The sequence below is a fragment of the Canis lupus genome, chromosome 38 (assembly GCF_003254725.2).
Source record: "Canis lupus dingo isolate Sandy chromosome 38, ASM325472v2, whole genome shotgun sequence".
Lineage (NCBI taxonomy): Eukaryota > Metazoa > Chordata > Mammalia > Carnivora > Canidae > Canis > Canis lupus.
This window is the reverse complement of record NC_064280.1, coordinates 1,647,408-1,673,068: the sequence shown is the minus strand read 5'-3', so window position 1 is coordinate 1,673,068 and position 25,661 is coordinate 1,647,408. Positions and strand designations below refer to the sequence as shown.

The following is a 25,661-nucleotide window of genomic DNA, read 5'->3' as shown; positions in this document are numbered from 1 at the left end:
AAGCCCTGCATGGGATTCTGTGCTTAGTAGGGAGTCTGCTGGAGAGTCTCTCTCTCTGCCCCAACCCCCATGGTTCTCTCTCTCTCTCTCTAAAATAAGTAAATAAGTCTTTAAAATAATAAAAAGAAAAAAACCACTATGCTAAAATAGCTGTACCTCATGGAGACAGGGATACTTGTTTAGAGTTTTACCTTGTAGACAGTGTGAAATCCTCTGACCCACATCCAGACGTGTTGGTCTGTCCAAAACCACTTTGGCAACTGATTCAAACCATCCCCCAGCCATTCTCTTTGTCTTTGTCATCGGTGAAGAAGAAACACGACACGGGTATATGTGCACACACACACATGCACACACAGTTTTTCAGTGTGAGCCTTTCCCCCAGTCCTGTTTCGTCTGGGTGCTATGTGATGATTTCTGCAGAAGACAGCGTCTTGTAAAGAAAAGAACACTCACTCTGGAGCTTAACCAACCTGGCTCTGATTTGAGCTCTGTGCCATGTCATGCATGGCTCTAGGCAAGGAAGCCACCTCTAAGCCTCACTCGGTGTCTTCATCTGTGAGATGAGTCAAGGAGGCCAGTCTCAGAACTAGACTTGAAACACTGCCAGTGTTCACGATTGTCAACCCCCTTCCTCATCCCCTTGCCATCCTCTCCCTCTCCTGTGCAGGTGTGAGGTAGAGAAGGTTCCAGGGTTCCTCTGCCCTTGCCTCATGGCTTGGAGTAGCCAAGTGTGGAATCCAAATGGGATGCACATGTCAGCCTCTAATTGTCACCTGACTAGGTATCTAATCTGGACATGGGGTTAGGCCCTAGTTCAGCAGGACCCAAGCTAGCCACCCTTGAGTGGGGACTGCCACCTTCACAGGAAGCCTCTGGTTAGGGGGCCCCACTGCCACCCATAGACAAGCACACCATTTGTTATTTTACCCCTGCCCACGTTTATTGACTGCAGACCGCTTGCCAGACTCAATGCAAGGTGAAGGGGAGCCAGGATGGAACAGGCCCAGCCCATGCTCTGAAGAAGCCCGGACTGTGGAGGTCGATGTCCACTCCATGGCTCCTGCTAAACTGGGGTAGGTGCTGTGGGAACAAGAGGTGGGAGAGAATGTTTCACAAAGGAGATGACAATTGAACTGGAACTTGGAGGCTAATTAAGCAGAGAATGGAGGGACATTCCAGAACAACAAGTTCAAAGACCTGAAAGCAGAAAGAGAGCAGCCGGTCCCTCTAGAGTCTGGGGAAAGAGAAGAGGAGGGGAGGGCCTGGGGGTACAGCTACTGCTGGAGTAGCCAAGGGGTCTGCCCTTTGATCAAGGGGAGCAGTGACCTCTCTCATGACAGGGAAAGAGATGGAAAGGAGAGTGTGATACAGACAGAACATGCAGATGGCAGTTGTGGGATGTCAAGACAGAGCCCTGTGAGGGACACTTCATGGAGAAGGAGGGGCCCCAGGGAGCCATGAAGGATCAGAAGATTTGGGTCAATATGGGGAAGGTGGCCTCTGGTTGCCATCCACTGGTTGCCAAGCAGCCAGGCCCCCAGGGCCCCCTTCCTCTGGTATTACAGTGATGCAGCAGACGGATGGAGGTGTGTGGGTGCCCACCTGTGCCTGCTGGGGAAGGGAACTCATTTGCTGAGCTCCTTCTGCGTGCCTGCACTATGCCAGATCGGCAGCATTGCCTCCTTGAATCTTCAAGATAACCTCATGAGGTATTATTCCCATTTTACAGGTACAGAAACGGAGGGGAGGTTAAATAATTTGTTCGCAGTCACACAACTCATAAGAGACAGAAGTAGGATACGAACTCAGGTCTTTCATATTCTAAAGCCTTTGTTCTTTCCACTCTGCCGTGCAGAGCGTTTGGTTCCCGGCTTCCTGAACCTGATCTGCTTTTAGCCCCGGGGTTCTGGAGGAATTTATATGACATTGATGCTGCCTTCATCATTAGAAGGCTGTCACAGGGGTGACAGGCAACAGTAGATACGGAGCTGTCACAATGAGAAAAACGAGGTGAGGGGGAAGGCACTTCATCACTGCCTCTGGCTTAGAGGCTGCCGCCGCTCTGCCTGGCAAAAGACGCTGTCATCATTCCGCTCCCGTTGCATCCTCAAACTCATCGCAGGCCCCCCTTTCAAGCAGGTGGAATCCAGCCCTCAAAATCCAGTGCTGGATTCCAAAAGAGGAAGTCACCTTTATGGAAAAGTTGGCCAGCCCGTCACTGTCAGAACTGACCGAGGAAGAGAGCAGCGCTTCTTAATATATGGGGGTCTTAGGCCCGCCCTGAGAATCTGATGCAAGTGTTGGCCCTTCTCTCCGGGAAAAATCACCCCTGCGTGCATGTGCACACGCACACACATGTGTTTGCACACAGTTGTAAGTACTTCCACACTCTTCAGCCCATCTGTGGACTCCAGAGATCCAGTTGCTTTCTCTCTGGAGATGCTGAGGGAACACATTCATGATAAACGTAGTTTCTAACCGTGTCTCCCCTTCTGGCCCCTCCTTTGTCCTGCAGTATTTGAAGAAAGCAAAGGAAATGGTACTCAGGTCCAGTAATTGCTTGAAAGAGTGTGTAAGGGGAGGCTGAAGCCACTGGGCCAGTGAGAGCTTTGGGGTCTCTGCATATTTAAATTGCTTGAGTCAGTCAGGAAGGGGGCGGCTGGAACTCAGGTAGCGGCCCCTGGAACTCTGTCAGGCTCCCGCCACGCCACTCGGAGCCCTGGAACGCCACCCTGCATTGAATTCACTGGAAAATGCTTTGGAGAAGAGCCCATGGAGGCAAGCGCCACCCCCCCACCCCCCGCCCCCAGCCACCCCTGGAAGCTCCCATCCCTCCCTGGCTGGAAGCATGTGTGCTCTTAATAAAGCTGCCTTATCACCTGTTTAAACTAGACATGTGGTGTGTAATGACTCCTGGCTTCGACCGGAGAAGCCAGCAGCTGTCCTCCGCAGGGACCAGACCTGCTGGACGTGTCCCCACTGGCTGTAGGAGCAGGAAGGCAGCTTCCGCGAGGCAGAACAGGTTGTGCGGGGGAGTCGGGGATTGATGGGGGTGCTTTCGGAGGTTGGGCAAAGACGGCGGACACCTCCCTCCCTCCCTTACCCTCTCTCCTACTTCTGGGCACAGGGGGGATCCCAGAACCTGGGGATGCAGCGGGGAGGCCCAGGGCATTTCCCAGCCCTGCCATGGCACTCAAAGGGCTCCTCCTGGGACAGGTCAGTCTCATGTGCACGGGAGCTGGCCTCCCAGCTGGAGGAGTCAGTGAGCGTGGCAACGCTGAGGCTTCCTGGGTCCTGGGGTGTGGCTATAAAGCCAGCAGATCTGCTGTCTGCCCAGAGTTTCGAGGTCTGGGGAGAGAGGCACTGGAGAAATTCAAGCTACAGCTGTGTTAATTATTATTATTTTTATCCATATTACAGAGGAGAATGTTCCCCTGTTAATTCCCTGGGAAAATGGCTATGAAAACAAGTTGTCACTCCCCAGGCCTTGTGCCCAGGAGAGCAAGCACTGGCAAAGTACAGCCTCAAACTCACCCCCTGCAAGCTGGTTCACCGAGCTGGGCATGCGCCTCTCTGCTCACCGCCTTCCCCAACATTCACGTGCACTTGTGCAAGGTACACTCATGTTCACACATACACACATACACGTGTATACAGCCCACGCTGCTCCGGCAGAGGGAAGGGTGAGGAGCCCCTAGAACACTCGTTCTCACTCACTGGATGAAAGCTGCTAAAGCTCTCTGTAGCAGAGCTTTGTGAAGGTCTGCAGGAAGATCCCCTGCTTTCGTTGTTCTGGAGATTTCTGTTCACAAGCACTTTCCCGCACATCATTCCATAGGCTCCCTCCCAGTTGAGGGCTTCAGCATCACACGGTGCCGGATTTGAACCACAGCTTCTACATGTACCAGCCGTGTGATCCTGGGCAGGTTGCTTAACTTCTCTGAGCCACCACTTCCCTTTCACTCTTACAGGGGGGTGGGGGGTGGGGTGGGGTTCTGTGTCCACTAAATAAGAAAAAAGGCCCAGCACATGGTAAGCATTCAATAAATGGTACCTATTGAAATTCAAGACGGACATTCTTGTCCCCACTTTATAGATGAGAAGAAACAGGGTTCAGTGAGACTGTCCCGAAGCCAGTAAGTGTTAGAGCTGGGATGAGAACCTCTGAATTGCCACCCAGACCAGATCTCTTACTGCCAAACTCTTTGGAGGCTGATTTTTTCCTGGGAGACAGCCCTCCTGGGACTGTGGCACCCACTGAACTGGCCCTTTGGTCCTCCCCTGCGGCCAGTTCCGTCCTCCCGGGCAGGCCCTGCACACACACAGCCACCCCTCCAGGGACTTCTCAAAGCGGTCACCAGGACCAGCACCCACAGCCTTGGCTCCGTCTCTGCTAGGTGGAGTGAGACAGTGGGGACAGACAGAGGAGGCCCCGGAGCTGAGTTGAAACCTAAGGTCTGGCAGGGGCAGGGAGAGGACAGTGCTGGAGGAAGAGCAAGAGTCGGGGAGGGGCAGAGGGCCCAGGCCTCGCCACAGCTCCCGGGAGCCCCTTCCAGGACGACACGGCCCACATTCGCAAAACCTGTGCCTTCCTTTCAGACAAGAACATATCTTTAAGTCTGGTGGCCAATCCAGTTATCAAATTTACTTTCCAGATAAAATGTGATTGTGGGTTTATAGTATATGAATTATATCTCAAAGCCGTGATTAAAATACATCATCATGTAATACGTGTATGTCGATGTACACATACCTACAATGTGCATGGTTGACATACATGTATGTTGTTAAGAGCACGGGGTCTTGCCCTTTACTACTCTATGACCTTGAGAAAGAGGCTTAACTTCTTTTAGTCTCAGCCTTGCCATCTGCAGAATGGGGATAATAGAGTTATGAGGAGTAAGAGATGAGGGGCCAGGCCTTTGGGGCCTTAGTGAAATTAGCTAGGTTTTTGGCATCTGCTTTAGCTGTACAGGGTGTATGTCACTGAACCCATTTTAGAATTGAGGACACAGCTCAAGAGGACCGTCCCCCCAGGACAGATCTGGAGGGCAGACATCCTGTCTCACTCATCACTGGTGCCATGCCCAGGGTGGGGAGCAGGGAATGTCTGCACAGGGAGAGGTGTTTTTTCCTCCTTGCTGGCACAGCTCCTAAGCCTGGGCTCTCCCCTCAGACCTGGTTGACCAACTCGGGAGGGTAAGGAGGTATTGGTGGCCGGGGGCCTACTGGAGCCCTAGTGGACAATGGGCCTCTCCTGAGCTGCCTGGCGGTCATGTTGGACTCCCCATGCTTGCTCACACAGGAGGGGCTCCCAAAGGTGAGGGGCTGAGGAGGCCCACCAGAGAAGAGTTTTGTCAGGATGGGGTCCTTCAGGCGGCTCACAGAACCCCAGAGGACCCTTCCCCATCCCAGGAGCAGGAGCTTGGTGTCAGGCCCCCATAGACAGGCCCAAAGCCATGCTCCACTTTGGGCAGATTGGGTATCCTGTGGTTTCTGGGCAAGTCACACCTTCTCCGTTCCCACCTGTTTCTTACCTGTGTCCTCGGGTTCTTCATCTTGGGTCCTAGATGGACATGGGTGGCCAGGAAGAGTGGTTGGACCCTGAGCATGTCGGCAAGTTCCCAGGGCCTGGGTGTAACCTTTCATGAGATACCTTCACACAGTCTAGGCCTGGTGGGTGAGGGGTCAGCGTCCTGGAACCCCCACTCCCACCCAGCTTCACCCTGGAATGGTTCCCCTGGCTGGGTGGCTGGTGGAACCCATTCTGCAGGGTGACAGAGGAAAAGATCCCCTGACTTGGGAGGTAGCAGGGGGTCACATTTTGAGCCATGGCCTCTGTGGTTAGCCTGTCTGGGCTGGCTTCTCTGCCACATATTATACTTACAAGATCATGGGCAATCTGCTTAGCATCTGTAAGCCTCAGTTTCCCTTGCTACAAAAGGGGAATGCCAGCAGTCCTACTCCAGGGGTGTGGGAGGATTCAGGGAGATAATGCCTGGGAAGCACAGACCTTGGTGCGGGCAGCATGAGGTGTGTGTGATGGATGCTGAACAGGATCAGGGGCCTGGCCCCAAGGTACTGCTGGTGAAGGTGCTCTGTGAATGGCGACACATGGGGTCAGTGCTGCTGCTCATGGGCCCCGACTGCTGCCTGCAGACCTAGGCCAAGGCCCAAGCCAGGCAGGAGTGGCGGTCACGGCTGGGCCCCTACACTGGGTGAGTGCTTTCACCAAGCAGGAGGGAGGCCAGAAAAAGCAAAGAAGAGAAAAGAAAACCCCAGCAAATTCTCTGTCCTCCCCCAGCTCTGCAGCTCCTGGGGGATCTGAGCTGCATAATACAATGGGATTTAATAAAATGCCTTTAACTCACAAAGTTTGTCTGCTGCCAGCCCCTTAATTAAATTGCCTGATGCTGCTGTGCTATGGCAGCCCAGACTCCGGTGTTTAAAGGGCACGGTGTTGCCATGGCACTCCCCCGACAGGGGACAGGCCACAGGGCGGTGGGCTGTGGAGGAGCATGCAGATGAGGTGGGTCAGCTCCTGCCTGCAGTGTCCTCCCCACTGCGGTGCGCGCGCGTGTGCACACACACACACACACACACACGCTGCAATAGCCTCTACTCTGTGTTTTTTTTTTTTTTTTTTGGGAAAAACACTGAATCCTTGCTAAGAATGCTGAGCCAGGGCTTTAGGAAGGGGACACTCGGGGGGATATGAGCAGAGCCAAGCCAGCCGACTGGCAGGCCCCATGGTGGGTCCCAGGCACAGCCCTGGGCCCTCAGGGTGGCCCCATGAGGCCTGTCCTGGGCTGCTCACCCCTGCTGCAGGCAGCCACCTCTGCTGCCCCAGCTGCACCGCACAAATATACTTCCTGTGTGTGCCCCGACCTAGGAAGGGCTGGAAGGTCCTGGGGGAGATTCTGATCGGTTTGATGAGAACCGGAGGGATGGGCAGGGTTGTGGGGGGGTAATGTTCTTTCACACAAGGAGGGTGAAGGAAAGAAAAACACACATGCTTATGGATTTTTCCATCAGATGCAGTGGTTCTCCGTCCTGGCTTCATATTTAAACCACTTGGGAATTTTTTATTATGAAAAATTTGAAATATACTGCAAAGTTGGAATTTTACAGTGAACAGCCCACCATCTAGGTTCTACCTTTAACCTATTCCTAGACTTGCTCTCACGTCCCTCTGCCATCTATCCATCAATCCATCTTATTTTTGGTGCATTGCAAAGTAAATTGCAGACATCAGTACACTTCTCCCTAAATATTTCAGCATCAATGACAATGGAGTTCAATTTTGTTTTACAGGGTTTTTTATTTTCTTTTGATGTAAGATTTACATACAAAGAAATCCTAGAGAGATTTTTTTTAAATTTTTATTTATTTATGATAGGCACAGAGAGAGAGAGAGAGGCAGAGACACAGGCAGAGGGAGAAGCAGGCTCCATGCACCGGGAGCCCGATGTGGGATTCGATCCCAGGTCTCCAGGATCGCGCCCTGGGTCAAAGGCAAGCGCCAAACCGCTGCGCCACCCAGGGATCCCTTTTTTTTTCTTTTAACACCATGCCTGCATCATATCCCCAGAGACTGATTTCATTGGACTGGAGTGGAATGCAGGCATCAGAATATTTTAAAAGATCCCTATATATGGGGGCACCTGGGCGGCTTAGCTGGTTAAGCATCTGACACTTGGTCTCAGCTCAGGTCTTAATCTCAGGGTTGTGAGTCCCCCACATTTGGGAACTCCCTAGCATCGAGCTACTTTAAAAATATATAAGTAAATAAAAGATCCTTATATGATTTGATGGTGTAGTCAGAGTTGAAAAATGCAGGGATAATAAGAAGCAACAGATTGTCGTTTGTATTTCCCCCACGCAGAATGTGGAGGTCCCCTGTCTACTTCCCTTCCCCCAGTGCTCTCCATGTGTACATCATACAACCATGTTCATGCTTCTTTTGGGGGGACCTCTGTGGACATGTGAGTTCAGTCATTCTCATGCTAGCATTATAGGGTCTCACCATCTAATGTGTATTTCCAGGGGCAAAATCTGTATCTGTTTCAGATTCTGTACAAGTCGCAGTGATGAAACCATACAAATTTTCATATGATGAGTAGGACACTTGGGACGTGGAGATAGATGGTGGGGGTGATCAGGTATGGTGATGACAGCCAGGGTGGCACAACGGGGCTGGTGCTACTGATGGAGATGGTAGGCTGCAGGTGGGGCAGCCACCACGATGGCACCGTGGTGACCGTTACCATGGTGATGCTGCTGGCGTCACCTGTCTTATGAGGGCAGTGTGCAAACAGATGCTCATTCTCCACACTCAGACCGTCTGGGAAGAGTGTTGGTTGTCACGTGGCCGGAAGGTTGGCCTCCCTGTTTGAGAACCTGCAGCAAGGCACAGCTCCTTCCAGGATCCAGAGAAGCTACCTGAGAACCTTATCTGCCCCCAGACACCTGGAAGAGGTCCCGACAGAGTGGCAGCCACTCCATGCTCAGCCGCCCTGTTCCACCGCACTTTAACAAGACACGGCTCCGGTATTGAGTACGAGTGGATCATTAGGAACGTTTATTTAGGACGAACAGTCCTGGGAGCCAGCCAGATTGGGATGCCAGCCATCTCATGATCAATACAGATTTTATTTGCTGCCTACGTGGTTTCCTGTTCTTTCATGCCTGGAACCCTCAAAGGAGGACAGAGGAAAAGTGCTTTGGGTCCCCCTCCATTAACCCAGGCAGTAGGGGCAGCGGGGCATAAAGCCCCAGAACACTCCTGATCTCTGGCTACGGCCCATAGCTGGCGCCCATCGGAACTGCCCTGGGTGCTGGGTTTCAGAGAAATGTTTAAGGACGAGAACGAGGTCGGGCTGCTAAGACATACTATCCTTTTAAAATATATACTTAAATAAGCCCAGAAAATAATGCTGGAAAATACCTATAAAATAATGTTGTCCAACACTTTCATTTTACAGATGAGAAAACCAGGGCCAAGTGGGCAGCAAATAAAATACTGTTGAGAAAGACGATAAAAGTACCGTTCATGGATATATCTCTAACAAGGCAGACATCTCACACCTGGGGGCTGCCGGGTGTTTGGGCCAGGCCAGTGCTGGCAGGAGCTTCCTGCCCATCTGACGGCGCCTGGGCCCCTTCCCAGATTCTTCAGGCCAGCGCTGAGCCTACGTGACATTTGTGCAGCACAGACGCTCCAAGTGCACATTTCACATTCGTGTTCCCCGTCTCCTGAGTACCGCGTCTCTGCGCAAAACAGGAGGTACCAGTCTTATCCCTGTTTTTGGGGGAGAAAACAGAGGCTCGTAGAGGTGACGCGTCTTGCCAGGCTCCCACAGCTAGCAAATGGCAGAGCGGCCACTAGGATCCAAACCCTGTATGGGTTTGCTGAGGCTGCCATCTCACAGTCCCACAAACCGGGGGGGAGGGGGGGCTTCAGAACAACAGAACTGTACTGTCTCAGTTCTGGAGGCCAGAAGTCTGGAGTCGAGGTGCGGCAAAGCCAGGCTTCCTCTGAAACTCCCCCGCGGGCTCCTGGCTCGCCTCCTCCCAGCTCGGATGCTGGCCGGCGGCCGGCGGCGGTCTCTGTCTGTGTCATCTCTTGGGATCCTCCCTGTGCCTCTTTGCATCCAAACTTCCCTCACCAGTCACTGGAGGAGGGACCACCCTCATCTTCACGTGATGACGCCTGCAAGGACCCAATTTCGAGATTAAGGTCACATTCACAGGTACCGGGAATTAGGACTTAAATATGTCTTTTGGGGGTGGGAGGTCATAGTTCCCCCCATAACGGTCCTCACCCCAAGCCAGCGGCCTTCTACAACATGCTGTTGGCAACCTGCGCTCGGCCCTCCCCGCCCTTCCCCACGTGCCGCGAAGGCCAAGGAGCTGCTTCTCCTGCAGTGCAGAAGCAGCTGGCTGGGGGCTCGCTTCATCTTCTGCTCTTCCCAAAGTATTACAAGCCACTAAGGCAGAATCGTGAAATATAGGTGGGCTTTTTATCTTTTTTATTCCCAGACAGTAAAAATCATTAAGACTTGTTCTTAATTAGTTTAATTTTGAGGCTTCTAAATATTGATTTAACCTACACTCCTTTGTACTTGCCGCAGTCGCTGAATTATGCCTGTTATTGATCACGGATGGAAGCATTTCCATCCACTGGGCTCTGGGGCCTCTGGGAGCCCTCGGTCCCCCAGCAGATGCACTGGGCTCGGAAGGCGTGGACAGGCTCGGAGGAGAGAGGGTGCCTCTGGCAGACTGGACAGGGCCTTCCCTTTCCAAGGAAGGAGGGCTGCTCAGCAGAGGCCTGGGGCAGTTTCTTTTTCTTGTGTTGGCTGAGGCCAAGGGAAGTTGAGTAAGAGGTCACTGGAAATCTCCCTCATTGCATCCTGGGTCCTAAGAGAACTGACTGGGGGAAGGGGTGGAGGAGGAGGATGTGGGGTCGGGGTCTAGAGCATAGGTTTTAGGGCAGTGTTTAGGCTTTGGCACCAGCCAGAACCTCGTCTGAGTCCTGTCTCTACCAGCTGGATGTTCTCGATCATGGTACCTTGCTTCTCACATCTGTGAAATGGGGCTATAACCTCCTCATAGTGTGCCTCTGAGCATTCAGTGCACATCCATGTCAGGCCGCTGGCCTGAGGCTGGGCTCACCATTACTCTTCAATCAGTAGCTGCCAGTAGCAGCACTGCTGTCCCACTGAGAAAATAAGGACCCGCCTTGGAAGCACACTGTGTATTCTAACCCGGGCTCTCATACTCGTTCGTTGGGCTACTCATTTAGTATCCTTTCCCTTAAAATGGAGTAATGACTCTGGGCCCCCCAGGGGCTCAGTCGGTGAAGCTTCCAACTCGATTTCAGCTCAGGTCATGATCTCAGGGTCGTGGGATTGAGCCCCATGTTGGGCTCCATGCTTAGCAGGGAGTCTGCCTGGGATTCTCTCCCTCTCTGTGTGCCCCTCCCCTGCTCTTACTCTTTCTCTCTAAAATAAATAAATAAGATCTTTTTAAAAAATGAGGTAAGGACACCTATGACCTTCCAGGACTATCGTGAGAATCACATAGGATCACAGATATTGAAGAATTTACATCGCAAGGTGCACGCGGCCCTTGCAGGCCATTACTGGTGGCTGTAGCAGCCGCTGCCTGGATGCCCCTCTGGCCACACTCTCTGCTCTATCATGTCTGGGCCGTTCTGGCCCCAGCCGGCTGCTCCAGCCGCTTCACCACATCACCCACATTCTCAGGCCCTAAGGGGGTACCACTCAGTTCTTGGAATTACCTCCATGTTCTTATCCCAGGACCTCTGCTCCTGGTGCCCCCAATATGCATAGAATGCCTCCCACCTTCTGTGCACCTACTGACCTGTGGATGCAGGTAACACGTCTTCTGTGAATCTTCTTTAACCAGCTCTGTCAAATACAACTCACGTACCATCAAATCCACCCATTTTTAGTGTACAATTCAGTGACTTTTAGTAAATCTGCCCACCTTGCCACATGCAGCAGAATCCTGTTACCTCCTCTAGGCTGTGCCCCTGCTGCCCTCAGAATATACTTTCATGACCACGTTTATCAAATGTTAGTAGATGGGATTTTTTTAATCTGTGACTCCCTGCCTGCTCTTCCCACCACCTTGCGTCTCTGCCCCCTCGCCGTGCCAGCACACAGTCGGGGTCCTAGTAATGCTCGATGGGTAAAGAGTTTCCTTGCAGCCAGGAAGAAAGGGCGAGAGGGTCTGCAACACCAAGTCTTTACAGCCAGCAGAGTGGTAAGCAGCTCGTCATCCACGTGGCCGTAGCTGAGCATTCCTGGCTGGCGCTGGTCCTGTTTGCAGAGCTCTGATCTCAGCTGGAGGGGCCTCTGAGATGATCTGGTCCAGTGCCTCTTGAACAGGAGCACCCGGTGGTTCCTCCGGCAGAGGGCTGGTTCCACCCTTGTTGCCAAGTCCCACCCTCTGAGCGCCTGATGCTGTAGCTGTCCTTGGGGTAGGGTACAGGACTTACATTCCTTTTTTTTTTTCTTAAGATTTTATTTATTTATTCATGAGAGATAGAGAAAGGTAGAAACATAGAGGGAGAAGCAGGCTCCCTGTAGGAGGAGCCTGATACGGGACACGATCCCAGGACCCCAGGTTCACGACCTGAGCCAAAGGCAGATGCTCAACCACTGAGCCACCCAGGCGTCCCTGGGACCTGCATTCCTAACAAGTTCCCAAGTGATGCTGCCATGGCTGGTCTGGCGACCGAAGTTTGAGAGCCATACTCCAGGAGCCCAACCACCTCACTGCACAGATGAGGAGCCAAGGACCTAGAGAAGTGAGAGGCCATGTCCCAATGTGTGTCCCCAAGCCGAGACTCGAACCCAGCCCGATCCCGCCCTATGTCCTCTGCTTCCCCCACTCCTGGCCTCAGGGAACCTGGGCGAGGGGCAGAGAAGACTGGATGGAGCTTCTGAGAAGTGCTCTTTACAGGCCTGACCCACACTGCTGAGGCAGAGGCCGGGGGCCCTGGGGAGGGGACCCGGGGAACCCAGGGAAGGAATGGAAGGGCAGGCCTGAAGGAGGTGCTGAGGAGCGACAGGCCATTCCCACAGCAGTTAGGGGAGCAAATAGCCCCCCAGCAGGGCCTCGGCCACAGCCACTTGTCCCAAGGCTGCCCAGACAGGTGTGAGGAGCAGGCCAGAGCCCCACGCGGGCACCACGACTCCTTCTGCCGCATGATTTATCTCCGAGCTTCATCTGGCAAACCTGCTGATGAAATGAGTCTCCTTTTCTCTCTGCCTCATCAATTTTCATTTTGATTTCGTTTTCCTTTTCCGTTAGAAGAGGTTTGGCCTTTCTCCTTGTTTGACTGGTCTGCTCCCTATTCACTCTGCCTCCTTTTCTTCGGGTTCCAAGCTCCTCCACCCTGACCTCCCCCCCCACCCGTGTGCCCTGGGGTCCCTCCCTCTGCACCCCAATACTATGGAGAGAGGAAATCCCTCATCTAGCTCCCCATTCACCTTGGACAATGCTGATGCTCTGTTCTTTCCAGGGCCATGGAGCCTCAGAGCTGGGACAGTTCACGGTCTGAGACAGGAGGCCAATATCTTATCAGGTTGGGGTTCTCAGGGGATGGGAGAAGGAGCAAGGTATTGATTAATTTGTAGGAGAGGCCACAGTCAGGGATAACTTCAAGGGTGGGAAGGAAGTCCCAATATGCACAAGTGAGGCATTCTGGGCAAGGCCCCTGCTTGGGCAAAGGCTCCAGGGGCAGGAAAGCATATGGCTTGAATCTCTCCAAAATTTTCTCTCACTTCCTGCTGCCCTTGCACCTAGCTCCCAGGGGTCTGCTGCATTTGGAGAGATGTCCTGGGGCCCTGGCTGTGGAGGGTGGTGGAGGGGGAGAGAGCCCTTCCAGAATAATGCAGGATCTGCCCAGCACTCCCACTTGATTGTAGGAGGGTCACGAGGAGCTACAGGGAGGGAGGCTGGAGCAGCTCATGGGTCAGCAGCCAGGCTTGGCCGCCCCTCTGACTTGTGAGAATCCACAGCCAGTGTGGAATGATTATGGGCTGCCATCAGACTGGGACATCTAGAACTCTGCTGCTAGGAGGTGCCCTCTCCCAGTGTCCAGGGAGCATCTGGGGGAAACGGATGCATGGCTCACCTAAGCCAGGAGGAGCCCCGCGGTTTATTGGGTGAGACTTGTGTCAGACCTCAGGGACCTATCAATGAACTGAGTCCCAGAGCAGTCCTGGAGACTAGAAACAGGACCCCAGTTGGAGGCCCCTGGGAGGGCAGCTAGCTGCACAGGGAAGGAGTAGCAACCTAGGGTGCCTAGGAGAGGGTGCCTGCCTTAGAGGCCACAGGGCCAGCCCAGTGCTGCTTGGGCGCAAAGATGGTCTAGAAGCCAGAGACAGGGCTTCATACACACAGAGGTGGGTAGAACAGGAGGGGGGCTCCACTGAGCACCAGGCACTTTACAGACATCGTCCTTCTCAGGCTCCCTATGAGGTAAGCTCTCTCCCCATGCCCAGAGCAAGAACTCCAGTGAGGATGCTCAAGGTCACACAGCCAGCACCAGGATTCAAGTGCAGAGCTGCCTGGAAAGCCCACCCCTGAATCACCAGGCTAAGCTCTCAGAGGGGTTGGTGGAGTCCACAGGATTTCCCAAGGGAGAGCCTAGAAGAGTTCTAGCAGGGCGAGGATCATCGTAGGATTATGTGGAATCAAGAGACAGAAGCCTGAGGCAGAGAAAAGGCTCAAGCCAGGGGCAGGGGAGCCAGGCTGCATACTGAGGAGTGCAGACCCCAGGAGCCGTGTGGTCTCCTTCCAGGTGGCAGGAAAGGAGGCAAAAGAGCCTGAGCGCAGACCAGACCAGCCTGGTCTCCAGGGCACCGACACAAGCAGCACCCCCTACACCTGTTCCTCCTCACCTGCCCTTCCTTGCCTTTCTGTCCCTCCTGCCTTCCGTCCTACTGTTCTCCTGCAGATGCTGCCTGGGTTCCTACGAGGTGCCAGACTATGGAAGGAGCTGGCAAGTCCGAGCACAGCCCCTTCTCCCGAGGGGCTCACAGTCCAGTGAGGGAGGCAGACCGACAAGGAACCAGCAGTTCATGGTGGGGGGCTGCTGGGGCACTGGGGGAGCCAGGAGAAGGGCCAAGGGTCAGGGAAGGCGTCCCGAGGGTGGACGGATGATCAGCAGCACCTGGCAGCCCCGGGTGGCGGCAGGTCCGGCCTACTCCCCGCTCCCTACAGCCTCCTGCCCTGCAGTGCAACCAGCAGCAATGGCCTGGCGTGCTCGCTCCTGGCACCCTCCGCTGCTAATTAAGAAAGAGAGAGGCAGCCTCCCTTCCAGACACCAGAACTCCAGCACCCTCTGTCCTGGACAGCCAGGAGACAGGGAATGGAGAGTAGTATTTCGTTTTTTATTTAAAAAAAATTTTTTTAAAATTTTTATTTATTTATGATAGTTACAGAGAGAGAGAGAGGCAGAGACACAGGCAGAGGGAGAAGCAGGCTCCACGCACCGGGAGCCCGACGTGGGATTCGATCCCGGGTCTCCAGGATCGTGCCCTGGGCCAAAGGCAGGCGCCAAACCGCTGCGCCACCCGGGGATCCCAGTATTTCGTTTTTTAAAATGCAGATTGTGACTCACTTTATTTTATTATTATTATTTTTTTGTGTGTGTGACTCACTTTAAATTGTTTTCATGCCCCCCTACGTGTGTTGAGATCCGCAGTTCATACAGTAGAATACCTCCGACCCCCACAGGGAAAGTGTGCCCGGCACTGGGCTCTGAGGACACACGAATCAGTAACAAAGCACCTTTTCCTCCATGAGCTCACAGCCTGGTTGGGAAGACAGACCCAAGGTCTGACAATAAGGAGGGTGCTACTAGGGAGGAGGTCTGTCCCAAGAGTCTTGGGGACTGTGATGTGGTGGGAGAGACCACCCTTTTCGGAGGGAATGGAACCCTAGGAAAGTGTCACAGAGGCGGTGGCATTTGGGACGAGCTTGTCTGGCTGAAGAGGACCCGACAGTTGAAGTTGGAAGGGGCTTTGCAGAGTGAAGGGCCCCCAGGTGTGGAAGGAAATAGCAAGTCTAGTTTCGCAGGAGCGGGGGTGTCTGGGAACAAGAGGGCCACTGAGAGCTGAGCAGGAGGCACCAGAGGAGCCTATCATAGATGGGGTGCTAAGTGCAAGCAACTGTGGCAGGGGCGGGAGATGAGAAAGGGACAGGTCAAGGTGGCGGAGATGTTGGGTCTTGGAGACTGACTGTTGGACGGCAGAAGCAAGAGCAGGCTTGGTGGGAGATGTTGCATGTGGGGCAAGTGGAGTGTAAGAGCCTCTGACACAGCCGGGTGGAGAGGGCCGGGGACACTGAGCCGTGAGTCTGGGCCTCTGCTTCCTGGCCACCCCCATGTTTGTCCTCATGCCTGTGCCCTACACTCTATAACGAGAAGACCTAGGGGTTGGGCGGTGGAAAAGAGGCAACAGCACTGCCCCAGGAGGTGGCCAGGGCCCTATGGGGCCTTGGGGAAGGGAGGCTGGAGGAGAGACCAGTGGTGCGTGGGGCAGGACATCCTCCTGGCATCTTCTTGCCTCGGGCACATGGCACATGGCCCAGCCGTGAGGACTCAACTGGAGCAGGCTGGGGTGGGGGGTGTTGTTCAGGTATAGAGCAATTTCCAGATTTGGAAGTTGTAGAACGAGAAAGGAGAATAAGAGGAACCAGCATCCCTGCCTGATTAAGTGTGAGACCCTGGCCCCATATCAGGCTCTGCACTGGCTGTGGAGCCTGCCTGGGATTCTCCCTCTCCCTCTCCCTCTCCCTCTCCCTCTCCCTGTGTCCCTCCCTCTCCCTCTCCCTCTCCCTGTGTCCCTCCCTCTCCCTCTCCCTGTGTCCCTCCCTCTCCCTCTCCCTGTGTCCCTCCCTCTCCCTCTCCCTCTCCCCGTGTCCCTCCCTCTCCCTCTCCCTCTCCTCGTGTCCCTCCCTCTCCCTCTCCCCGTGTCCCTCCCTCTCCCTCTCCCTCTCCCCGTGTCCCTCCCTCTCCCTCTCCCTCTCCCCGTGTCCCTCCCTCTCCCTCTCCCTCTCCCTGTGTCCCTCCCTCTCCCTCTCCCTCTCCCCGTGTCCCTCCCTCTCCCTCTCCCTCTCCCTGTGTCCCTCCCTCTCCCTCTCCCCGTGTCCCTCCCTCTCCCTCTCCCTCTCCCCGTGTCCCTCCCTCTCCCTCTCCCTCTCCCTGTGTCCCTCCCTCTCCCTCTCCCTCTCCCCGTGTCCCTCCCTCTCCCTCTCCCTCTCCCCGTGTCCCTCCCTCTCCCTCTCCCCGTGTCCCTCCCTCACCCTCTCCCTCTCCCCATGTCCCTCCCTCTCCCTCTCCCTGTGTCCCTCCCACTACTCGCTCATACATGCTCACTCTCTCAATCTAAAAAAAATAGGAGGGGGGTGAGACCATGAGAAGTGTAGCCCACTTGGAAGCAGGAAGATGACATAAGAGAATTTCAAGTCTGAAGTTCTGGAGTTCCCTAAAGTCAGAGTCAACCATTTCCAAAGACCCCAGTCCCCAGTCGTGATGGAGAGGGAAGGGGAATTCTGGGCTGAAAGATGAAACTGACTGATGGTGATGGAAGCCAGGACAGCGGTTCCGTGCGGTGGGTGTCGGCCATCGGCCGGGAGGGCCACCTGGGAGCTTACTGGAGTGCTGGAAGTCCTTACATCTTGTTCTGGTTGGTGGCTGCCCAGGTACCTCCTGGTGGGAAAATCATGGAGCTGTGCACCTGGGATGAGTGCCATGTAGACACGCTCCTGTACATGTGTTACACTTCAACATATATATATATTTAAAGATTTTATTTATTCATGAGAGACACAGAGAGAGAGAGAGGCAGAGACACAGGCAGAGGGAGAAGCAGGCTCCATGCAGGGAGCCCGACGTGGGACTCGATCCCGAGACCCCAGGATCATGCCCTGGGCTGCAGGCGGTGCTAAACCACTGCGCCACCCACCGGGGCTGCCCTATTTTTTTTTTAATTTATCACAAAAAGTGAGAGCTGAGAAGTAGGTGGTAAGAAGGGATGAGAGGCAGCTGGGGATGGGGTGGGCGTGAAAGGGAAGGAGCAGCACTTCGTGCCCTGACCTCCAGTGCGCCTCCCCAGGTTCTGGCAGGGGGGTGCTACCCCCGCTTCCCAGCTCAGGCATCTGAGGCTCAGACCCGGGCTGCGTGCTTGGCCCAAGGTCACACAGCAAGTGGTGGAGCCAGGCTCAGACTCTGATGGCAAAGCCCAGGCTCCTTCCGCTCCACCGCTCCTCCTTTACATAAGTTATTTATGGAATTCAGGCTCTGCAAGGCTAGATAAACGCTTGGCTCGCCTCCCTCTGAGGACCTGCGAGTCTGCGATTCAATGAGAGGTGGGAGTGAGGAGCCCGGCTCACCTCCCTGGAGAAGCAGGAGGCCAGGTGCGCAGAGGGAGGGCTGTCCCCCTCCCCCAGCAGCCCTCCCACCCAGCGCTCATCTGCGGGTGGGGAGGCCGGAGTTGATCAACGCTACACTCAATTCTGCTGCCCATCTGTCTCTGCGGCTCAGGGGGCACCTGGCACTGACGCAGCGAAGGCCAGGCCATCGATCACCACCACCGCTCCTCCCCCTGGACCCTTGGCTCTGACTCTGGGAGGCTGGTGGGGGCTGCCCGGGAGGGGAGAGAGAGAGCCTCCTATCCACCAACCACCTGGAGGAGTGGGACTGTCACCACCGGCCCCAGGCCCCGGAGTGCCAGGGACTGAGCCGGGGCGGGGCAGGGTGGGAGAAGGAGCAGCCTTTGACAACAGCTTCTCCCACACTCTTCATTCAGCTCTTTGCCGAGGATCTGAGTGTAACGGACCATTCCACACTTTATGCTAGATCCAGAGCAGCTGCCTGGAGGAGGCGGGTCCCACGTAGCTGCCAGTGCCAGCTCTTGCCCTGGAGATTTTGCCCGTGGAGTGGACAGCCCTGCTTCCCTGACTGCAGCCCCAGGGCTTGCAGTCTTCCATCACCAAAGGCCGAGGCTGGCCAGCGGCCCAGCCCCCAGTCAGAAGGCAGGCTGAGGTCTGTGTGCGGCATCCTGCCTCGGCTTGTCCCTGTGGTGCCAGGGCCAGCCACACTCAGAGACGGTGCCTTCCCTGTGCTATCCCCTAAGTGGGGGAGGGAGGGGTGTCACTCTAGCCCGAAATTAAGGAGTGGTATCCACAGGGCCCACCAAGTGGCCGTGCGGGAGGAGGTGGTGAGGACCCAGGGCAACTCTGAAGGAATTTACATCTGAGGCCTTCCGGGCCGGCCCTGCGCTCTGCTCCTGTGAGACGGGCTGGGATCCTCCGGGCAGCAAGCCTGGGCTGGGCTGTGGCTCAGGTTCTAGAATCCGAGACCTAGGTTTGAACCCTGACCTGGCCACGTGGAAACTGTACAACCTCCGACAAGTCACATCATGCCTCAGCTGCTTCCCCTGCAGGACCAGACTAAATAGTCCCTCTCTGCCCACCCTCGGGGTTGATGGGAGGATCATCCGTTTCCCCCCTGGTGTCATTTACAAATACCCTCTGTGCGCTCAGCCCTGCACTGTTTGCGGGGGCACAGAATCATGTACGACATGGCCTCTGCCGCAAGGAGCTTGAAATCCAGTTGGGGAGAATGTCCACACTATCATCTGAACTCCTGCTCACCCCAGAGATTATAGATAAAAGACAATTAGCTTCCTCTGCAGCTCCCGGCAGAAATTGCTAATCAGCTGGCGTGAGTGGGCATGAGTGGGCATGTGCAAGACGGCCAGAACCAGTGATGGCAGGTAGTGGGCAGCTCAGTGCTCCTCCCTGGAAGGGGCTGCGTGCTCAGCAGCAAGAGGGAGGACTTGTCTGGGCCTTTGCCAAGCCTTGGGATCAGGGGTGCGGCCAAATGTGAGTCATCAAGCCATTGCCTCTCTCTGGGCACTGAACCCCAGCCCTGGGCTCCTGGCTGAGGAGGAGGGTGCTGCCCAGGGTGGAGGGAAAGGTGTCTCAGAAGGCTTTCGGTTATGTTTTAAGTGGTTCCTTCCTCCCCTGCACACAGCTGAGCATGTGTAGGACAAAGGTGTTAGGACAAAGGTGATGTTGGAGGAGAGATGCCTGTGGCTCGGTCAGTGGCTGAAGCCAGGAGAGTGGATGCTCAGGCCCAGCCGAAGAGCCCCCTCTACCCCCTGCAGGCTTCTCTGCCCTTTGGAACTATCCTGGGCACTTCTGATCATTTTGTATTTATTTAGTCTTGCCGCAGTGCATCACTCTGCAAAGGTGTGATCTAGCTCTGCCCATTGCTCCCCGTGCCACCCTGAGGCAAGGCTGGGCCACAGTGGGCAAGCTCAGTAGGGACTTGTTGAGCCACAGGATCCAATTTCTGTTCCTCCTGAGAAGTCGTGTAGCTGGCGAGTCTCCCAGCCCTGGGGGATGACCGGAGCTGGAAGAGAACTGACACTTACCGAGCTCCGTGTGTGTGTGCCACCCTCAGCTCCCGTCATCCTAATGACAACCTCGTTTTTAGACAGAAGGAGCAGATGCTCTGAGAAGTAAGATCACTTTGCTCCCCCATGCCAGGTGCAGGCAGGAGGCGGGGGCCTCTGGTACGGATGTGGGGCAGGACCACTTGCCTAGGTCCAGCCCCGTGACAGGGCTGTCCCTGGTTCCTGCTGCCTCTCCACCCTCACAGTACACTACAGAGTCCCCTATCCTCTTCCCGCCTACCAGTGCCTGGCTCAGGTAGCCAAGTTCCCTGGGCTCCCCTCCATGCACGTCTGCAGGCATGCATGCATGTGTACACGTGTGTTTGTTTGCTCTGAGTTTTATGTGTCAGCACACACACACACACACACACACACACCCACGCAAAACCTCTGTGCATGTTCAGCCACGATTGTTTTCCCACCTTCAGAAATAGCTGCAGAGGAAGGTGGGAAGTCGTCAAATGTAAATAGGCGTAGCGCTCTCCTGCTCACGAGAGGGTACCCCGCCTCCAGCTGCTCCCCTCCCTGGCCCCAGCATCCTGGAAGCAGGGCAAGGTGGGCACAGAGCCCCTCTGGCCAGCAGAGAGACACCTGTCTAGAAGGTGGTAGCAGACGTTGCCCCAGGGGACAAGGACGGCCAGGCAGCCTGCCGCAGCCACAGCCCGGCCTAGGTACAAAGGGGCTGGTGTCAACACACAACCCCTGGACTTGGATGGGTTCCCATCTTCTGCCTCTGACCACCTATGTGTCTTGCACCAAATTCTTTAACCTCATTTAAAGAGGCTCATTAAACCTCAATTTCTTCATCTGCAAACTGGGGGTATTAATGCTTATCCTGTTGACCCATTATGATGGTTACATACAATAAGAGTCTTTGAAGGGTCCTGGCAAATTTCAGGTGCTCAGTAAGTGCCGGTTTGCTTCCCTGATACCTGCATTTGGAAGACTACCCGAATGGGACCTCTGGTCCAGAGGGGACTGGGCCCAGCAAGGCCTCCGGGCTCTTCCTCCATGTTGGTGGTAGGCCAAGGCTGGACTTGCCTCCAGGGTGATGCTACCTGGCCTTAGGATCTGTGGGAGAGCCTGGATTACCCATACTTAGGAGGTGGGAAAGAGCAGTGGCTTAGATTCTGGACTGGGGGTGGGGGTGAGACATCCTGGGGGATGGGATCCTGGAGCTACAGCAGTTGATTCATACGGTAAATATTCACTGGGCACCTGCTGTACGCTCCAACTGCAGTGATGACCAGGACAGTTTCCCAGCTGGGGAGCCATTTCCAGGAGATGTGATCCGGGTCAGGAGCATGCGGCGCTATAGGAACATAAGGTGGGCTCCTTGGCCAGCCAGGGGAGAAGCTTTGGGAGAAGCTTCTGTAAGAGGTGACCTTAAGTTGAGGCTCAAAGAAAAAGTCGGGCTTGTCTAGGAGACAGTGAGAAGGAGCTATGGGAAGGGGGTGGGCGTGTCAGGGTACCTTCCACTGGAAAGTGTGGCGCATGGTGGGTAAGCTGGAGAATAGCAAGAAAAACCGAGTCATGTACCTCACCTGCAGGGCTGAGGAGCCCACACCCAGGCGTCTTACACCCCCACCTCTTTCTGGGGAGCTCAGTCAGGCTGTTGGGAAGGGGAAAGCCCCGCCTCCAGGGGGGAAGCCATCCATGAGGAGAGCCCAAACAGACCCCAGGCAGGACCAGCCACTTCCCTGGCTGGTCTGGGTGTGGGCTCAGGGACCACTGCCTTCCTACTTCCAGAGTCCCGAGAGCCCACCCTGGAATCCAGAACGTGTGCCATTTCCACCAGCCCTGGTAATACCCACACTGCTCAGAGGGATGCCTGGGAACTCTCACTTTATTTTCCATTTACCCAGGGAGCCAAGGAGGGAGGGGGGAGATGCGAGAAAGGTAGGAGAATCTGTTCCACACATCTTGGCTCAGAAGGACTGTGGAGATGACAGGACTCCACGCACGCACGCACGCACGCAGGCACACCCCTCCCTTCCTGAGTTATCCTGGAAGCTTCTTGGTTCCGTCTCTCCCTCCTTCCCCAAAGCCTCACAGTTTCTCACTGCCCCAAAAGACGGTAGAAAAGGACACTAAGGCCTCAAGGCTGGAGGACGGAACCCGGGAGCCCTGGCTGTGGCCCGGTCCACCCCTCTCAGCCCCTTTGCCCTCTGAAGTCAAACAGGGGTGACACGGGCAGAGGGAGTAGTTTCTCATTCTCTGCCACCTCCTGACTCTGCATCCTCTTCTTCCAGGGCTGCCCTGATGGGGCGTGGCAATGAATGAGCTGGCCCAGCCCCAGCGGACAAGGATGGAAAGCCATGCCCAGGAGGGTAAGAAGCGGTGCCCACCCATCCCCACGTAGAATGACTGTCCTGGGAGGGTGGTTCCCCAGGCCCTGGCAGGGCTGCTGACCCTCAGCCTGTGAACTGCTAAGAGTGGAAGGACTCCAGACTCCTCCTGCGGCTCCATCATGAGGCTCCTCGTGGCCCCCCTCTTGCTAGCTTGGGTGGCCAGTGCCACCGCCGCCGTGCCCGTGGTCCCCTGGCGAGTGCCCTGCCCTCCTCAGTGTGCCTGCCAGATCCGGCCCTGGTATACGCCCCGATCGTCCTACCGCGAGGCCACCACCGTGGACTGCAACGATCTGTTCCTGACGGCCGTGCCCCCCGGGCTGCCCGCGGGCACACAGACTTTGCTGCTGCAGAGCAACAGCATCATGCGTGTGGACCAGAGTGAGCTCAACTACCTGGCCAATCTCACGGAGCTCGACCTGTCCCAGAACAGCTTTTCGGACGCTCGAGACTGTGATTTCCGTGCCCTGCCCCGGCTGCTGAGCCTGCACCTGGAGGAGAACCGGCTGACCCGGCTGGAGGACCACAGCTTCGCGGGGCTGGCCAGCCTGCAGGAACTCTATCTCAACCACAACCAGCTCTACCGCATCGCCCCCCGGGCCTTCGCCGGCCTCGGCAACCTGCTGCGGCTGCACCTCAACTCCAACCTGCTGAGGGCCATTGACAGCCGCTGGTTTGAGATGCTGCCCAACCTCGAGATCCTCATGATCGGTGGCAACAAGGTAGACGCCATCCTGGACATGAACTTCCGGCCGCTGGCCAATCTGCGGAGCCTGGTGCTGGCAGGCATGAACCTTCGGGAGATCTCCGACTATGCCCTGGAGGGCTTGCAAAGCCTGGAGAGCCTCTCCTTCTACGACAACCAGCTGGCCCGGGTGCCCCGGCGGGCCCTGGAGCAGGTGCCCGGGCTCAAGTTCCTCGACCTGAACAAGAACCCGCTCCAGCGGGTGGGGCCCGGGGACTTTGCCAACATGCTGCACCTCAAGGAGCTGGGGCTGAACAACATGGAGGAGCTGGTTTCCATCGACAAGTTCGCCCTGGTCAACCTCCCCGAGCTGACCAAACTGGACATCACCAACAACCCCCGGCTGTCCTTCATCCACCCCCGCGCCTTCCACCACCTGCCGCAGATGGAGACCCTCATGCTCAACAACAATGCTCTCAGTGCCTTGCACCAGCAGACGGTGGAGTCCCTGCCCAACCTGCAGGAGGTGGGTCTCCATGGCAACCCCATCCGCTGTGATTGTGTCATCCGCTGGGCCAATGCCACGGGCACCCGCGTTCGCTTCATTGAGCCGCAGTCCACCCTGTGCGCCGAGCCGCCGGACCTCCAGCGCCGCCCCGTCCGTGAGGTACCCTTCCGGGAGATGACGGACCACTGCCTGCCCCTCATCTCCCCCCGCAGCTTCCCTCCCAGCCTGCAGGTGGCCAGCGGAGACAGCCTGGCGCTCCACTGCCGGGCGCTGGCCGAACCAGAACCCGAGATCTACTGGGTCACCCCGGCCGGGGTGCGACTCACAGCTGCCCGAGCGGGCAGGAAGTACCGGGTGTACCCCGAGGGGACCCTAGAGCTGCGGAGGGTGACGGCAGAAGAGGCCGGGCTGTACACCTGTGTGGCTCAGAACCTGGTGGGGGCTGACAGTAAGACGGTTAGTGTGGCTGTGGGCCAGGCTCCCCTGCAGCCCGGCCGGGACAAGGGATGGGGGCTGGAGCTCCGGGTACAGGAGACCCACCCTTATCACATCCTGCTGTCTTGGGTCCCCCCACCCAACACAGTCTCTACCAACCTCACCTGGTCCAGCGCCTCCTCCCTCCGGGGCCAGGGCGCCCCTGCTCTGGCCCGCCTGCCGAGGGGCACCCACAGCTACAACATCACCCGCCTCCTTCAGGCCACAGAGTACTGGGCCTGCCTGCAAGTGGCCTTTGCTGATGCCCACACCCAGTTGGCATGTGTATGGACCAGGACTAAAGAGGCCACTCCTTGCCACAGAGCCTTAGGGGACCGACCTGGGCTCATAGCCATCCTGGCTCTTGCTGTCCTCCTGTTGGCAGCCGGACTAGCAGCCCACCTTGGCACTGGTCAGCCCAGGCAGGGAGTGGGTGGGCGGGCTCTCCTTCCAGCCTGGGCTTTCTGGGGCTGGAGCACCCCCTCCGTCCGCGTGGTGTCTGCGCCCCTTGTCCTGCCCTGGAACCCAGGAAGGAAGCTGTCCAGGTCTTCAGAAGGGGAAATGCTGTCACCACCATTGCTGCAAAATTCCTGAAGCTCAGCCGCTCGCAGCAGTAGAGGAATAACTAGGACTACTTTTTACCCAAAGGGAAGCAATCTGGGCCAGATGCCCTGCCAGGAAAGTGACATGGACCGCATGCTTGAGGCCTGGCAGCTGGACCAAGACAGATGGGGTTCTCAGCTCCAGGGGCTGCCCTTCCCTTGTGGGGCCTGTCTGCTGACATTCTGCAGGGCATCTCCAAGGAACAGGAAGGACTCTGGCCAGAGCCTCCCATCTCCTTCGTTGTCAGTGCGCCCAGAGGCCCAGGGGCCTCTGCTTGGATGTCCCCTGCCTGCGTCCCACAGGACGCGCTCCCTGCCTGTGTCCCACAGGATGCGCCCCCTGCTCTTTGTATAGTCTTAATTGCTTGCTCTTTCCCCTCCTGGGCAAGGGCTGAGGGAGGCCTCCCCTCCCCACGTTGGGGGACCACTCCCACAGTGGGTTCCCGACCGCATCCGAAGGACGTCTGGGGAGAGAAGGGACGCCCAGGGACGCCTCGTCTTGGCAAGCCTGGGTTGGCGCTCTGAGGTGGACTTTCTAGAGGCAATTTTGTACCTTTGTGGAGAAATGTGTCGCCTCCCCCCAACCCAGTTCACTCTTTTCTCCTGTTTTGTAAAAAATAAAAATAAACAAGAATAACAATAATAAGGGGGGAAAGGAAACAAAAGGAAAATAATCTTTGAATACCAAGTGTGACTGTGAAGCTCTCTCCTCTGGAATCTCTTCCAGCCCAGGGGGTGGCGGGGGTGGCGGGGGGAGGGGCTGGGAGGGGAGGGGGAGGTGGTGACAGAGGGCACAGGTGCTCCCTGTAGGTCTGAATCCGGGCCTGCTCCCCAGAGTCCCCCTGTAACTGTGACCTGAGAGTGGGGGCGGGGGTGGGTGGGGTGTGCAGAAGGGCAGAGAGCAGGAGAGGCTGATGGGGGAGGGTGGGAGAAGAAAACGGAGAAGAAGCTCAGAGAGGTGGAGAGGGTGGAAATTTCCATCACCAAACATTGTCGCCCCTTCTCCTTCCGTGATAAGCAATTAACATGCCACTGCCT

At 56.0% G+C, this 25,661-nt stretch overlaps 1 protein-coding gene across 6 annotated transcripts in view; it reads left to right on the top strand.

Annotated features, from left to right (window-relative positions):
• LRRN2 (leucine rich repeat neuronal 2) overlaps positions 1–25,311 on the top strand; it is a 62,692-nt gene extending 37,381 nt beyond the window's left edge. For 3 of the 6 annotated variants that reach the window (XM_035711129.2, XM_035711125.2, XM_025421144.3), the window contains 2 exons: positions 956–1,076; positions 22,259–25,311. In XM_035711129.2, coding sequence (XP_035567022.1) covers positions 22,477–24,615 — 2,139 coding nt within the window. In that variant the 5' untranslated portion in view covers positions 956–1,076; positions 22,259–22,476 and the 3' untranslated portion in view covers positions 24,616–25,311. The remainder of the gene's footprint in view (positions 1–955; positions 1,077–22,258) is intronic. The other 3 variants (XM_025421147.3, XM_025421146.3, XM_025421145.3) reach the window with 1 other exon arrangement.
• The last annotated feature ends 350 nt before the right edge of the window (positions 25,312–25,661 follow it).